This window comes from Perca flavescens, chromosome 17 (genome assembly GCF_004354835.1).
Source record: "Perca flavescens isolate YP-PL-M2 chromosome 17, PFLA_1.0, whole genome shotgun sequence".
NCBI lineage: Eukaryota > Metazoa > Chordata > Actinopteri > Perciformes > Percidae > Perca > Perca flavescens.
The window spans coordinates 1842865-1858197 of NC_041347.1; the positions used below are offsets into that span (position 1 = coordinate 1842865).

Below are 15333 nucleotides of genomic sequence, written 5' to 3' on the forward strand. Positions count from 1 at the left end.
AGCAGTGTGATTCCTATTTGTGTGCTTATACCACTGTGTGTACTGTATGTGTGAAAGAGCTGTGTAGGAAGGCTGTACACTGAATAACACACTGAGCTCTGACTAAGAATCTGATCTGTGAATAGCCCTCTGCCTGAGGGCCATCATCTAAAATACAGATTATACAGTTTGTTGGAAGCATTCCCATTTTGTCAACTGAGGTGGAACATTTCTTTCAGTGGGTATTGTAGGTTTGGACCTTTTAAAGTGATTCTTTAGATTTTTTTTTTTTTAGTACTTTCTTTTCATTGTCAGGAAAAAGCATTCCTGTAAATACCATTTCTTTGAAGTTCAGTCAGAATAAAAACGTAAAAATAGTGCGTCTCTGTCACTGCATGGCAATGGTAAGATTTCGTACAGTAGCTCCCAAAGTAGAAGACAGCAATGGTTTGCACTTCTTTCTGGTTGAAAATCAGATATTATAAATGCAAACAATTTATTTAAAATTCATATTTTGACTTTCAGTGTCAACTCTTGTTTATTCATGCAGTCTAGATTTTCTCGACTCAAAATGTTATTGTTTATATGAATTAAAATTAGATCTACGATGGAGGCCAAATTTAAAAATCCTTTATTAGAGTCAACCTAAAAATAGTATTTTCTCAAGGTGGACATGTAGGCAAACATCCCAGCATGCACCGTGGCCCCAAACTCGTGCACAAGTCTAATGTTATGTGTGTTTCTGCAATGTTCCTGGTGTTGTGTTTTACAACATTTCAACTGTTCCACTACAATGCCACTGTTGTAATACAGTTATAGAGTGCATGTGGTTAGACCATGAGTGATGTTGTGTGCATGGTTAATGACATAGTACCTAATGACATATTGGTTGATGGTAAAAGTTCACTCTGTTAAAATGTTCAAGTGTATTTTGTCAGACATGAAAAGCTCATGTTGCTCAAGGTGAGGGGACAAATACAACATTGCACTACTGTATTTGATAAGCTAGCAACCATTAAAAGGACTAAAAAAAAAGTTTATTACAGTTTTAAAAAATAATTCAAAATGTGTTTTAGTTCCATGAGTTATGTTGACTCAACATGCAAATATTTAACGTGAATGATTACTTTTCAAAGTTGAGCCAAGGTGGAAGTGTTTTCAGAATACTTGACAGTGTTCTATTATTCAGCACATGTATTGGCAGCAGAGTGTGTAACGGCTTGTTTGCACTGCTCTATGAGCAGCATTCCCCAGGCTCTCCTGTGGTTGTTAATCTATATGGCAGTAGCAAGGTAAAAGAAAAAGGGCAATTCACGCAGACCTTGCAAAAGACTGGCTTAAATCATACTCAAAGTGACTGATGGGCACTAAACCTTGAAAACGGAATCTCAATGAGATTTGACTTCATGATAAAAGACAGAACATTATGGGGTATGGTATTCACCGGCTAATTCTTTTTTTTCTTTTGGCAGTGCAATCCGCATCAGTCGGAAGGGATGGCATATGCTTCTCAACTTCTGTTTCCACACGGCTCTGACCTTTGCTGTGTTTGCCGGCGGCATCAATCGAATCAAATACCCCATCATCTGTCAAGCAGTAAGTGCATCCCCTTTTCATTCATCCAGCTGTCAAAGCTTTTCCAAAAATTGATTATGAATATAGAGCCCCGAGTGCAGTATGTGGACTTATAGTAATGCAGCTATATGTGTCTTTCATGCTTCAGTTGCATGTATGGTCTAGTCACTCTTTTAGTAAAGTGGTGACACAATGAGCCCCATCATTAATGCACTCACTCTCTATCTCTCTGTTGTCTGTGTCCACTTTTGTTGCCTGAGGTTAGTGGTAAGCAATATAGCCCAAATGTTAAATCATTTTTGTGGACATTTTGCAAAGTGGCAGTATATAAAACATTTTTTGGTCATTAGAATTACACAAATATGTTTTTTCCAGGGAAGTTTAACATTGCAGTTACCGTTTCACTGCTCATTAAATGACTTTGATTTTCCACAGGTATTATTACATTTTTATTTGCATGCACACTTAGGGATTAAACAGTGGTCATACTCATCCACAGGTTTTGTCTGTAGGTGGCATAGACTGCATAAATCTGTGACGTCACTCACTGGTTTGTGGACGTCCATTTTGAAGCCTCGAGTTTGGCAATGGTGTGACGAGAGGATGGATCTTGGGTGCCAAGCCAGTGTTGTTTATGGTTGCATGGGGCTGTTATACGCTAAACGCTAGAAAGGGAAAGTTGCTGATTTTCTGAAGCCAGTCATCCAGTAGAGATTTACCAGCGGGTAAAGGCCATTCATTTGCATGTATGATAGTACCGAAAATCGGCAAACTTTCCCTTTAATTACAAGCTAACGCTAGCGGTAGCTAGCTAGCTTCTTTGGCATAACGCTAAACAAGACATTTTTAGGCAAGCAAGTGTTTCAATCAAATTTTATGAAGTGAAAACACACAATGTGAGGGTTAAAGTTGAAGATGAAACCAGAGACAGCACCCAATAACAAGTTCAGGTCTATTTGAATGTGCCCAGTGCCACGGTTAGCATTGCTAAGCCTCTGTCCTGATTGACAGGCCGTTGTGTTGCCACGCCCCTAAAGCATCCCCTGCTTTATCGTCAGTTTTAAAATAAATGGGACCATAATTTTCTAAATGAACATCATGCTCTATTGAAGAAGACTTGAAAGTAGCGATTGACGCCTTAAACTCATTAGGAAAATGTTTATTGAGGTAATAAATCAAGGCAGAAGTAGGGTCATTTTCCCATATACTTCTATAGAAATTGACTTCTTTTTGGAGCGAGTGGAGTCGCCCCCTGCTGGAAAATAGATATTATCTAGGTTTAAGGCACTTCCACTTTCCGAAGCTTCATCAATTATTGTTTCAGTCTATGGTAGGTGGTCATTTATCACTTATCAATATATTTTTTCCAATACTTTGTTGTTGTTTATTACTTAATACTTGTAAAACTAATGCATTCCCATCAGCTGTACTTTGTGTGTACCGGCTTATTGGCAAATGTCATCATGCTAACACACTAAACTAAGAAGGTGAACATGGTCAACATTGTAACTGCTAATCATCAGCATGTTTGCATTGTCATTGTGAGCATTAACTAACATGAGCATCTGCCCACATTAGTTTTCAGCTCAAAGCACCGCTGTGCTTATAGAACCGTTAGCGTGTTAACGTTAGCGTCTGAATGTTCATTCTGTTGTCTTTCATTTGGTCACAGATTAGTTTTACTTTCCATCAGGCTTCATCTCTCTGCTGACATAAATGAGTGCAGTTTGTGAAGGAGTACTCGCATGTTTTCGAATGCTTTGTACATAATGAGAAATGCTCAACCTTTAGTCTGCAAAATATGAATAAACCAAGGGGATAAAATACAATACACACAAAAAATACACAATACCATCTAGTAATACCTGAGATGATGGATTTAGGGAAGCCAGCCCCACCTTGTGATGCAGCAAGTGTGTCCCTGCAGTTGGACTTTCTGACCCTCTGCTGGCTCTATCTATGAACGAGTGACCGAGTTTTGTGGAGGGACGTGGAGATTTAGGATGTCAGGATAGATTTGGAAACAGGTTGGAGAAAAACTTTCTTGCCTACTGGCACCTCACTATTTTACTTTGCTATATATACTGTATATTAAGTAGTGGTGTCACAATTTTGATTTTATATTAATCAAAATGAGCAGTCGATTTCAACTATAGAAATCAAAAGCAGGATGGGCAATTCCCAACGTATTCTTTGTCTCGTCACCTAGGGCTGGGCGATATGGACCAAAAGTCATATCCCGATATATTTTGGCTGAATATCGATATACGACATATATATCCCGATATTTTTTTCCGCAAAGTGAGAGCAAATGTTCAGTCAAAGCCAAAATCAAATATGACATGTCACAAGTAGTTTCATAGAGACAGTTGCAAAATCAAATAAATAATAAACCGGTTTCTTCACCTGGTTCATGATTAAATGCTCAGCTGTTCAAATAACAATAAAATGTAAACCTAAATACTGTATAACAAGAGTACCTTTTTTGAAATCAAAGCTCCATACTTGTGATTTGTTCCAAAGGTCAATTAAGCTTTTGATATTAATATAATCTACTTTGTTCAAAATGTAATGCCTCATGCCTGTAAGCCTAGGTTTATAGTCCCATTCTTCCACTTGATACTGCTTCCACTTAAGTAAACTAAAAGATGAACTATCGACTACAAAACAAAGAAACTAATTAATGTGTTAATACAAAGAATATTTATTATGATCGGTTCACAGATCTGAGTCCAAACGGAAACTTCACCCTTCTGAACTAAGAGTTTCTGCTTCAAGGTGAAGTTTAAAACAGACTGAAATGTCCAGGCTCATTCCTCCACTATTTATTTCTGTATGTATTTATGCGTTACATGTAATTTTAACGGGCACTGAGCTCCAGATCCTGCAGCCGCAGACGGTCTCTGCTGCCCCGCTGTAGCTTCTCTCCGTCCGCCTGCCGCCGCAAACTTAGTGGAACTTTCCGCCGATATCGACATACAGGTCGTCCTTGACTACGTGTAAGATCCTACCGATCACCACTCTGTCTTTGGCTGGTCCGATCTGGATCAGCGGGGACCGGCGCAGCAGCGAGGCAAAGCTGTGTTTTTTCGGGGGAAGAGACGCTGCGGCCGGCCACGGAGCTCTCCGCCCCGCTGCCGCCGGAGCTCAGATTGCTGGTCGAAGGCGGCATACATAATCATAAAACACATTGTCACCTGTTAAATGTTATTCATTGCTGTTTGTTCTTTTCATTTCCTCTATCGAACATAATTAAGCAGTACAAAAGTCCGGCATCTTTAGCGTTGATCTGAATGCTTCGGACCCCTGTTCCAAGATGGCGGCGGTTTTGACGTATGTTTAGAACCTCAAGGCGACATCTGTGTATATATCTATGGGAGCAAGGATCACATTTGAACTATATCGATATATGCGATATGGTCTAATTCCATATCTCATTTAAAAATATATCGATATATTTTTAATATCGATATATCGCCCAGCCCTATCGTCACCCCCGATTACTTAAACTGTTGTTGTAATGTACCCTTCTGCTAGTGGCTCTTCTTGTGGCATTGCCGTGAGTGCCAGAAAGAACATATTTAATGATAAAATTATGAAATTACAATTCAGAAAGTAAAAAGAGATTGTATATAACATTGTAAAGGAACTTGTTATATGACCATTGCAGTGTATTAGTGATGGAAATAGTTTAAACCATGTCAAGATAAGAGTTTTTGTCAAAAAGAGAGGAAGCAAGCATATGAAATGTAGTAGATTTCTTGTGTTTGGAAAGCCATATGCTCCTGGCGGACTTGCTTTCCAGTTGATTGATAACTGGACCTGTTCAGGTTGTGAGCATGAAACATTAGCTGGAGCAGAGCATTCTCCACTGTCAGTCCACCTCAGCAGGGGTGCATTTACCGTATGTAGCTGCAAAAAGATTGATGTACAGTTGGTTTCTACTTTCCACTCACAGTTTCAACTGACTCCCTGTTCTCTATCAATGGGCCTTGTTTGTGAGCTGCAGGAGGTTTGGGACTCAGTTGTCACAAGCACTTTAGGTGGCCCCTGGTTCTACGGTGTGAAGACACCACCTCTACATGCTGAGATGCAGAGCTTCATATTTCATGCCTGAGCTGCCTAGCATGAGGCCCTGTGACAGGGAAGTAAGAAGTCACCATTCGTGTCACAGCCGTGGAGTCTTCCTCCACAGCTGGAACGGCTGGTGTTTTTGATAAAATGCAGCGCCCCTCACTCACCTGCTTCTTGCTGTTTAAAATCACGTCAGTAACTTTACCATCTATGGTAAAAAATTTGACTCTTCACTCTGCTGACATGTCATGTTGAGGATGGGGTTCATATACTCTAAATACTCCGCACAACTCCAAGATTAAAAGACACAACACCAAAATGCAGTCTTAATAGTGAACAGCGTAGATACTGTACATGATCACCATATCCTAATGAGGCATACTTTGTTGAGGGTTAATTAAGTTGTAGCTCGTGCCGGACCAATAAATTGGCAGTCTTATATTAAAGCTAGAGTAGGCAGTTGATTTTTGGCGTAAAGAAATTATAATAATATTTCATCCATCCATCCATCCATCTTCGTCCGCTTATCCGGTATCGGGTTGCGGGGGGAGCAGCTCCAGCAGGGGACCCCAAACTTCCCTTTCCCAAGCAACATTAACCAGCTCCGACTGGGGGATCCCGAGGCGTTCCCAGGCCAGGTTGGAGATATAATCCCTCCACCTAGTCCTGGGTCTTCCCCGAGGCTTCCTCCCAGCTGGACGTGCCTGGAACACTTCCCTAGGGAGGCGCCCAGGGGGCATCCTTACCAAATGCCCGAACCACCTCAACTGGCTCCTTTCGATGCGAAGAAGCAGCGGCTCTACTCCGAGCTCCTCACGGATGACTGAGCTTCTCACCCTATCTCTAAGGGAGACGCCAGCCACCCTCCTGAGGAAACCCATTTCGGCCGCTTGTACCCTGGATCTCGTTCTTTCGGTCATGACCCAGCCTTCATGACCATAGGTGAGGGTAGGAAGGAAAACTGACCGGTAGATCGAGAGCTTTGCCTTCTGGCTCAGCTCTCTTTTAAATCAACGCGTTGCGATAAATTGAATGTAATACCGCACCCGCTGCGCCGATTCTCCGACCAATCTCCCCCTCCATTGTCCCCTCACTCACGAACAAAACCCCAAGGTACTTAAACTCCTTCACTTGGGGTAAGGACTCATTCCCTACCTGGAGTAGGCACTCCATCGGTTTCCTGCTGAGAACCATGGCCTCAGATTTAGAGGTGCAGATCCTCATCCCAACCGCTTCACACTCGGCTGCGAACCGATCCAGTGAGTGCTGAAGGTCACAGGCCGATGATGCCATCAGGACCATATCATCTGCAAAGAGCAGCGATGAGATCCCCAGCCCACCGAACTGCAACCCCTCTCCACCCTGACTACGCCTTGATATCCTGTCCATAAATATTACAAACAGGATTTGTGACAAAGCGCAGCCCTGGCGGAGGCCAACCCTCACCTGAAACGAGTCTGACTTACTGCCGAGAACCCGGACACAGCTCTCGCTTTGGTTGTACAGAGATTGGATGGCCCTGAGAAGAGACCTCCTCACCCCATACTCCCGCAGCACCTCCCACAGTATCTCCCGGTGGGACCCGGTCATACGCCTTTTCCAGATCCACAAAACACATGTAGACCGGTTGGGCATACTCCCAGGCTTCCTCCAGGATTCTTGCGAGAGTAAAGATCTGGTCCGTTGTTCCACGACCAGGACGGAATCCACATTGTTCCTCCTCAACCCGAGGTTCGACTATCGGCCGAACCCTCCTTTCCAGCACCTTGGAGTAGACTTTACCAGGGAGGCTGAGAAGTGTGACACCCCTGTAATTGGCACACACCCTCTGGTCCCCCTTTTTAAAAAGGGGAACCACCACCCCGGTCTGCCACTCCTTTGGCACCGTCCCAGACTTCCACGCAATGTTGAAGAGGCTTGTCAACCAGGACAGCCCCTCCACACCCAGAGCCTTGAGCATTTCTGGACGGATCTCATCAATCCCTGGGGCTTTGCCACTGTGGAGTTGTTTGACTACATCAGTGACCTCCGCCTGGGAAATTGACAATGATCCCCCATCATCCTCCAGCTCTGCCTCTAACATAGAGGGCGTATTAGTCGGATTCAGGAGTTCCTCAAAGTGCTCCTTCCACCGCCCTATTACCTCCTCAGTTGAGGTCAACAGTGTCCCATCCTTACTGTACACAGCTTGGATGGTTCCCCGCTTCCCCCTCCTGAGGTGGCGAACAGTTTTCCAGAAGCACCTTGGTGCCGACCGAAAGTCTTTCTCCATGTCTTCTCCAAACTTCTCCCACACCCGCTGCTTTGCCTCTTTCGCGGCAGAGGCTGCAGCCCTTCGGGCCCTTCGGTACCCTGCAACCGCCTCCAGAGTCCTCTGGGATAACATATCCCAGAAAGACTCCTTCTTCAGTCGGACGGCTTCCCTGACCACCGGTGTCCACCACGGTGTTCGTGGGTTACCGCCCCTTGAGGCACCTAAGACCCTAAGACCACAGCTCCTCGCCGCAGCTTCAGCAAGGGAAACTTTGAACATTGTCCACTCGGGTTCAATGCCCCCAGCCTCCACAGGGATGCACGAAAAGCTCCGCCGGAGGTGTGAGTTGAAAGTCTGTCGGACAGGGGCCTCCTCCAGACGTTCCCAATTTACCCGCACTACCCGTTTGGGCTTACCAGGTCTGTCCAGAGTCTTCCCCCACCCACTGACCCAACTCACCACCAGATGGTGATCAGTTGACAGCTCCGCCCCTCTCTTCACCCAGTGTCCAAAACACACGGCCTCAGATCAGATGAAACGATTATAAAATCGATCATTGACCTTTGGCCTAGGGTGCTCTGGTACCAAGTACACTTATGAGCATCCCTATGTTCGAACATGGTGTTTGTTATAGACAATCCGTGACTAGCACAGAAGTCCAACAACAAACAACCACTCTGGTTTAGATCAGGGAGGCCGTTCCTCCCAATCACGCCTCTCCATGTGTCTCCATCATTGCCCCCACGTGCGTTGAAGTCCCCCAGCAGAACAATGGAGTCCCCCACTGGAGCCCCATGCAGGACTCCATTCAAGGTCTCCAAGAAGGCCGAATACTCCGAACTCCTGTTTGGTGCATATGCACAAACAACAGTCAGAGTTTTCCCCCCCACAACACGCAGGCGTAGGGAGGCGACCCTCTCGTCCACCGGGGTAAACTCCAACGTAGCGGCGCTCAGCCGGGGGCTTGTGAGTATCCCCACACCCGCCCGGCGCCTCACACCCTGGGCAAGAAAAGAGTCCAACCCCTATCCAGGAGTATGGTTCCAGAACCAAGACTATGCGTAGAGGTAAGCCACACCAGATCTAACCGGTAGCGCTCCACCTCCCGCACCAGTTCCGGCTCCTTCCCCCACAGAGAGGTGACGTTCCACGTCCCCAGAGCCAGCGTCTGCTGCCCGGGTCTGGTCCGTCTAGGCCCCTGACCTTCACTGCCACCCGTGTAGCAGCGCACCCAACCCCAGCGGTTCATCCCACAGGTGGTGGGCCCATGGGCTGGAGAGATGGGAGCCACGTAGCTTTTTCGGGCTGTGCCCGGCCGGGCTCCGTGGCAAACCCGGCCACCAGACCGGCCCGCCATCTGGGCCTGGCTCCAGATGGGGCAGGGTCACTCCATCTCTACCTCGTTTATTCATTGGGGTTTTTGAACCATTCTTTGTCTGGCCCCTCACCTGAGACCACTTTGCCTTGGGAGACCCTACCAGGAGCACACAGCTCCAGACAACACAGCCCTCAGGTTCACAGAGACACACAAACCTCTCCACCACGATAAGGTTCACGGAGATATTTCATCATATTGCAATTCAAGTGGTCTGAGGGAAAACTAGACCTCTGCATCTTCTCCTTGGCTCTGCATTCAGGCTTAAAGGGATACGCCACCGTTTGTTGAAATAGGGCTTATCATGGTCTCCCCTAGCTGTAGATAGGTGGGCCAACGCATTTTTTGTGCATGCATTGTTTTAGTCCGGTGAAACACCGGCAGCGCCGCTGCTAGTTAGCTTAGCGAGTGAATGGATTCCTATGTTAGCATGTTGTGAGTAAAAGTGAGCCAACAAAATACAAAAAAACAGACAAAAAATGGGCTGGCCCACCTATTTACAGCCAGGGTAGACCGTGATAAGGCCTATTTCAACAAACGGTGGCGTATGCCTTTAAGTAGATCTAGCCATCACGGGAGGCTTTGGCCAATCACAGCGCATTTCAGAGAGAGAGAGCATTCCTATTGGGTGTTCTACAAATGCAGATTCATTCACGTACCTTTTGGTGAAATTGCTGCTTACCGTGGCCAAAGGCTCAGGGTTGCATCTAATTCAAGGCTAAACTATAGACCTTTTTCACGGCAGACATGTTGACATGTCATAGTAGGAAAAGGGTGTATTCAAACCCATTAGTGATGGCTGCATTCCACTTAGGAGAGGCCCTGGTATTGTGCATGCTGACTCACTGAAATAGCTTACTGGGACACTTGATGGAATTGAGCCATCGTTAAGGTCATCAATTTCAGCTGTGCTTTTCCTACTATGACAAGTCCAAATATCTGCTGTGAAAAGGGTCCATTAGATAGGAGAGACTTTATTGTCTTCCATTCATATACTGTACATGAGAACAAAATTAGGGTTAGTATTTAGCCTTGCGCGAACACTGGCTCTTTTGCCATGTTTACGTTTCCTCTCACACAGCCCCGGCGTCTCCTTGTTCGTATGGCAGCAGCCTGCTATGAAGACCAGAGGCCGGAGCTGCGGCACCACCTACTGCTTCCTTTCGAACGATGACACAATTAATTAAAATAAGCATTGACCCTTTCACATAGTGTGTACTGCAACATGTCCTGCTCAGTACAAATCAGATTGTTGGGAATCTCATCGAAGTTGGGTCGTCTTTTGCTTCCATAATGTCATGTATTCCAGAGTGAGACTGAATATGTGGGCATGGTATTCAATCCAAAAATTGGGTATGGCTTTGTGAATACAGAGCGATACAGTGCTGTGGGGAGATATGGAGGTGTAGAGGACGGTAGAGGCCTCCTACCACACCTCCTTCACCTACGTTCGATCAATATGCAGAGGACGAGGAAAAAATTATTACATTAAACCTTAACCACAATCCTTCAGGAAATGTAAGTGCAAGTCTTTGTCAACTGCACCCACCTCTGACCCATGACGTCGCTCTTAGCAACTACAACCCACATACTAACAAATAATGGGCTGGATTAGTTTATCGCCCCAAATCACATTTGATTGGATATAATTAGGTATGCGCACCTCCAAAACCTCCAATAATTTCATTTATTTGGCCACTTGGAGGATGCCGAAACACAACTTTGATATAACATCACCTGAGCCACAGCCTTCCACTGCATTTGTCCACCAATGCAGTTGTAAATTTGAATCAGTTGTTAATGGATGGATTTTGTTTTTTAACAACAAGGAAACCGAAAAGGGTAAATGTTACTGAAGTCTACTTAAGCATTACGCCTCCTGTCCAGCAGTGTGAGCAGGTGTTGTTGACAATGCCATATAACTGAGTTGGCCCTGCTGTTGCTCTTTAACTTATTTAGTCGTTCATTTATCTAATTTTATCCCGGGGTCTTTGACTGTTTCTTGCTGCTCCTCCTTTAACCAATCACTGCTAACAGGAAGACTCTGCGCAGATTTGGGCAGGAGCCCAGAATGTCTGCTGTTCCACTGGGGATGGAGGCCGGCCCCACCAGACACAATTTGGGATAATTACAGGATTGCTTGAGGAGATGTGTGTTCACATGACAGCGCACATATACGCACATTGAAATGCACACACTCATACGAGCAGCGCCTGCTGAGTTCTCTCCCCAATCATCCTACCTCCCCTCTATATACACGCACACACACGCACACGCACCCCCTTCCCTCCTCCCAGGAGGACACATAAGTACATGCTCTCCCTCTGACAGAGGGAACTTCAAGGAGCTCTGAAACTAGCTTTGGCAGTACTAGCAGCACTTGAAGCACGCCCTCCCCACCCACCCAGCCCTCCGCCCCTCACCCTCCCCCCATACCGTCTCCACCTGCATCCTGTACTCATCTTCCCGCTCTCGATCTGTGAGCCACTCTTCAGTGTTGCGCCGCCTCCCCACCCACTCTGGCACCACCGCTATGCAGCATCCGACGTCTTTACGGTCTCAGAGTCAAAGTCATCTGTGATCTCTATTTCCATCGTTCCTTTCCAACGGGGCTCGTTTTGTCATTGATTTGAGCAACACCCCAGCTGTCACACTACATCTTTGGTTTGCTTGTATTACGCAGCAGAACAACATACAGTATATCTTTGTTTTCCCTCGCCTTACCTCATCTTACCTTAGACCATAAAATTTGGATTGGGTTGGACATCTCAGTTGATTGTTAAGTAACCGTGACCAGCGTTAAATAACCTATTAATTTAGCGAAGAACTTGGCTAAGGATGTGACCTAGATCTGAGGTTACATCCAACTGTCAGCTTAAAGATGCTGTACAGAGGATTTCCTCATTAGTGTGCAACTGTGAAATTAGTTGCGACGGCAAACCCTGGCAAAAGAAAGGCTCTAGACATTACAATATCTGCAGTGATTTGCTTTGTACTTCCATTGGGTCCAATTTGAGTGTTCCTGAGCTCATTTCCCTACATGTAAAATGCTTCCGGTAGACTGGTTACTTATGCATCAAAGCAGTAGGGTGCCGACATAATGAATATGCCCATAGTAGACAGCTTAGAGGCGACCTTTCAATTTAGCTCTTTTAGCATTCGCTCAAATTGTTAAAGCAATTCACCTGTCAGTGTTATCTTTACAGAAAATGCATAAGGGTGCCATTCTAAATCCACTGTAGAAATACTGAGGTATAAAGCTTTGCAGAAAATGATGTCCGTAAAATCAGCTACACACGCCGTTAAGTGAATGAACAAGCGAGTTATAGTCACTGTTTAAATAGCAACGTGTTAGGTCAACGCTGGGTGTATTGATACTGCAGAAAGACAGTGAGTAAACTAGCTTTAGCATGGTTTTTCATTTTGTTTTAGTGACCTCACGTATGCAAAATACAGATTTACTTTACAGCTTTCACAATTTCAAGAGTCTAAATCAAACTACTCTTTTATGGGTGTGCAGTGTGATAAATCGCATCTTGGACACCCATCCTAGGTGATGACAGAGGGAGTTTGAGGTGACAGAAGCTGTAGCTTTTTAATGGGGACACATTGATCAGGTTTTCTGGGGCCGTTTCCAGCTCCTGTTTTGTTAACTGTGTGATCATTGTGCTGCTCACTGATCCGATCACTGACAGAAATGATGTATGTACTCAGATTTTCTACCAACTATGAAACATCGGGTAAAGCACACAGCCACTATGAATAGTAAAATATCAAACAGGGGCTGTGTTTATAGGTCTTATCTAAATATACCTACTATAACCACAAAAAGAAAAAGATTCATATGACTGTTTTCTACTATGCTGCCACGATATAAAACACCAACTTTTTGGCATTCACTTCTCCTGAGATGGCAGGCTGCTGTTATTGTTGGATTTCCCATTTGCTGTCCTTGGTGGATGATCTGGTTGGGGGTTTGGCATCACTAACTGGTTGCTCATTTGTCTGCGATAAGTTGGTTCAAAACGTGCTCATCATTGGATTTTGTAGTGGAGTTGTATTGACTGTCTGTGTTCTCATGCAGGGTTGTTGTAACATGGGGCCATGTTGGAAATAAGTGTTTTCACTCCAATATGTTATCCTTTGGATTTGTGTTTCTATACTGATAATCCTTAAATAAAATCAATCAATTAAGGTAAGGGGGGAATGCCAGCTGGTGAATTGAGAAGACTTGTCTGTACTGTAAATGGCCAGTTTCTGCCACGTAGTCAAGACCTCTTGACGTAGTCTTGTATTTTATTTATTATTTCAGGACAATGCACATTTGATGAACATGTACAGCAGTACATGTAAAAGTGCCAGATTGTAGCCCAAAGGCTAATTTCCATCTGTAGTCCATTTGGCAGGTAGAATAAAAGGACAAAAGATATACACTAGTAACATTTGCTATATAAAACAGAGTAAAACAGGACGAAAGAAAAGAAAACCGGGACAAATCATTAGTAAATGTTAAAACAGACAACTGAGCTAATACGGTACACACAGTAACTTGGGGGTTTGTTTAACCTGGACATTATTGCCTCTGAAGGCTCATCTTGCTTGAGAATGTCCAAAACCTAGGGCTGGTTACGGAATTCAATATGTTTTAGGCACCGACTGAATTGCCTCTATTGTATAGAGTATCCAAAAATGCCTCATTATTCAATACCAAATTTCCATACCTAAGGAGTAAATCTCATCAGCGTCAGTGAGCCAATAAGCATCTAGATCTAATAATGCAGGTGATTGGCTGTCTAACGTTACACATTATAGAGACATTCAGGAAAAACTACATTATGGACAGAGACAGGTCTCACGTAGTAGGAGCCGAAAAAAAAAACGTAATGTGTAAAATTGGTATCGGAAAAAGTATTGTTCAGGAACCGGTATTGAAGTCACGGTATTGTTATTTGTATTGGTACCGGTGTCAATTTTTTTTTAACAATACCCAGCCAAAACCTGACTTAAAGTCAATCTAGTTCCCTGAAAGTGTTCTTATTCATGCCTCAGAAGTGCATCTAAAGTCTGAAAAATGTAGTTTAATGTGATGTAGTTCTTTGCATGTCAACTAGTGTGTAGTCTGCAATTGTGTGATTTGTAATATATATTTAAAAAAAAAACTGCTAGATGGACAACATGGCTGTATTGCTTTATTTATGCTAATGCAATTTGACTTCCTACATCAGAGGTTAAGTTCTTGTTTTTGTTTTCTTCAGGAAGTTGAAACCTAATCAGCCAACTCTGATCAATGTGTGCACCCCTACCTTTACCATCTCTGTTAGTTTGAAAACCCCCTCCTCTCTCCTTATTTCCATATTCCAAACACTTCCTCTATGTATGTTCTTGGCACTAATGAAGCTCTGTGAAGCTTGCGGACTCTGCAGCAGTGATTGACTTACCGCCCGCTCTTTGCTCTGCTCTCCATAACCAGCTCAAGGGCACTTCCAATTAGCATCTGTGGTGCTTTTCATCATGCTAACGTGTCTCCTCGCTTCCCTCACTCAAGTCTCTTCCTCGCGTTATAGCTCTTCCCAGTGAGGAGGCGAGACAGAGATTTGAGGAAGAGATGCGAGGACAAAGGAGCTGCCAAACAAGAAATCCTCGGTTCTTAAGCGACGTGACGTGATAAAAGACTGCATAGGATACACCTGTGTTTCCTCGCTCTAAGCTTCTCTAGAAGTGAAAGGTCATATTAAATACATTATTATTTGTTTTAGAAGACAATAAGATGGGGAAAAGATTTTTTACGCTTAATTTTGTTGTGGGGAAAATTCCATATACACAAGAAAAAATGGGCGAACTCCAAACTTTTTTCAAGAACTGCACCAATATGGCAACACTGTTAGAGACATCAAGAATTAGAAGGCAATTTGGACTGATTTTGTGTTTGAGAAATATCGCACGTACCGATGATACATTGGATTTGAAAGTGTATCACATTTTCTATTACTTTTATTTATTTTTACATATATTTCCTCTATCTATGCACCTCTGGCATTGCCTTGTTGTGTATGTACCTACTGGCGATGTACCTATG

General features: G+C 44.2%; 1 protein-coding gene across 1 annotated transcript in view; it reads left to right on the forward strand.

The window, feature by feature from the left end:
* The window catches only part of adgra1b (adhesion G protein-coupled receptor A1b), a 223123-nt gene that overhangs the window by 186161 nt on the left and 21629 nt on the right, over positions 1–15333 (forward strand). Inside the window, 1 exon segment of the mRNA XM_028604301.1 lies at positions 1452–1575. Coding sequence (XP_028460102.1) covers positions 1452–1575 — 124 coding nt within the window.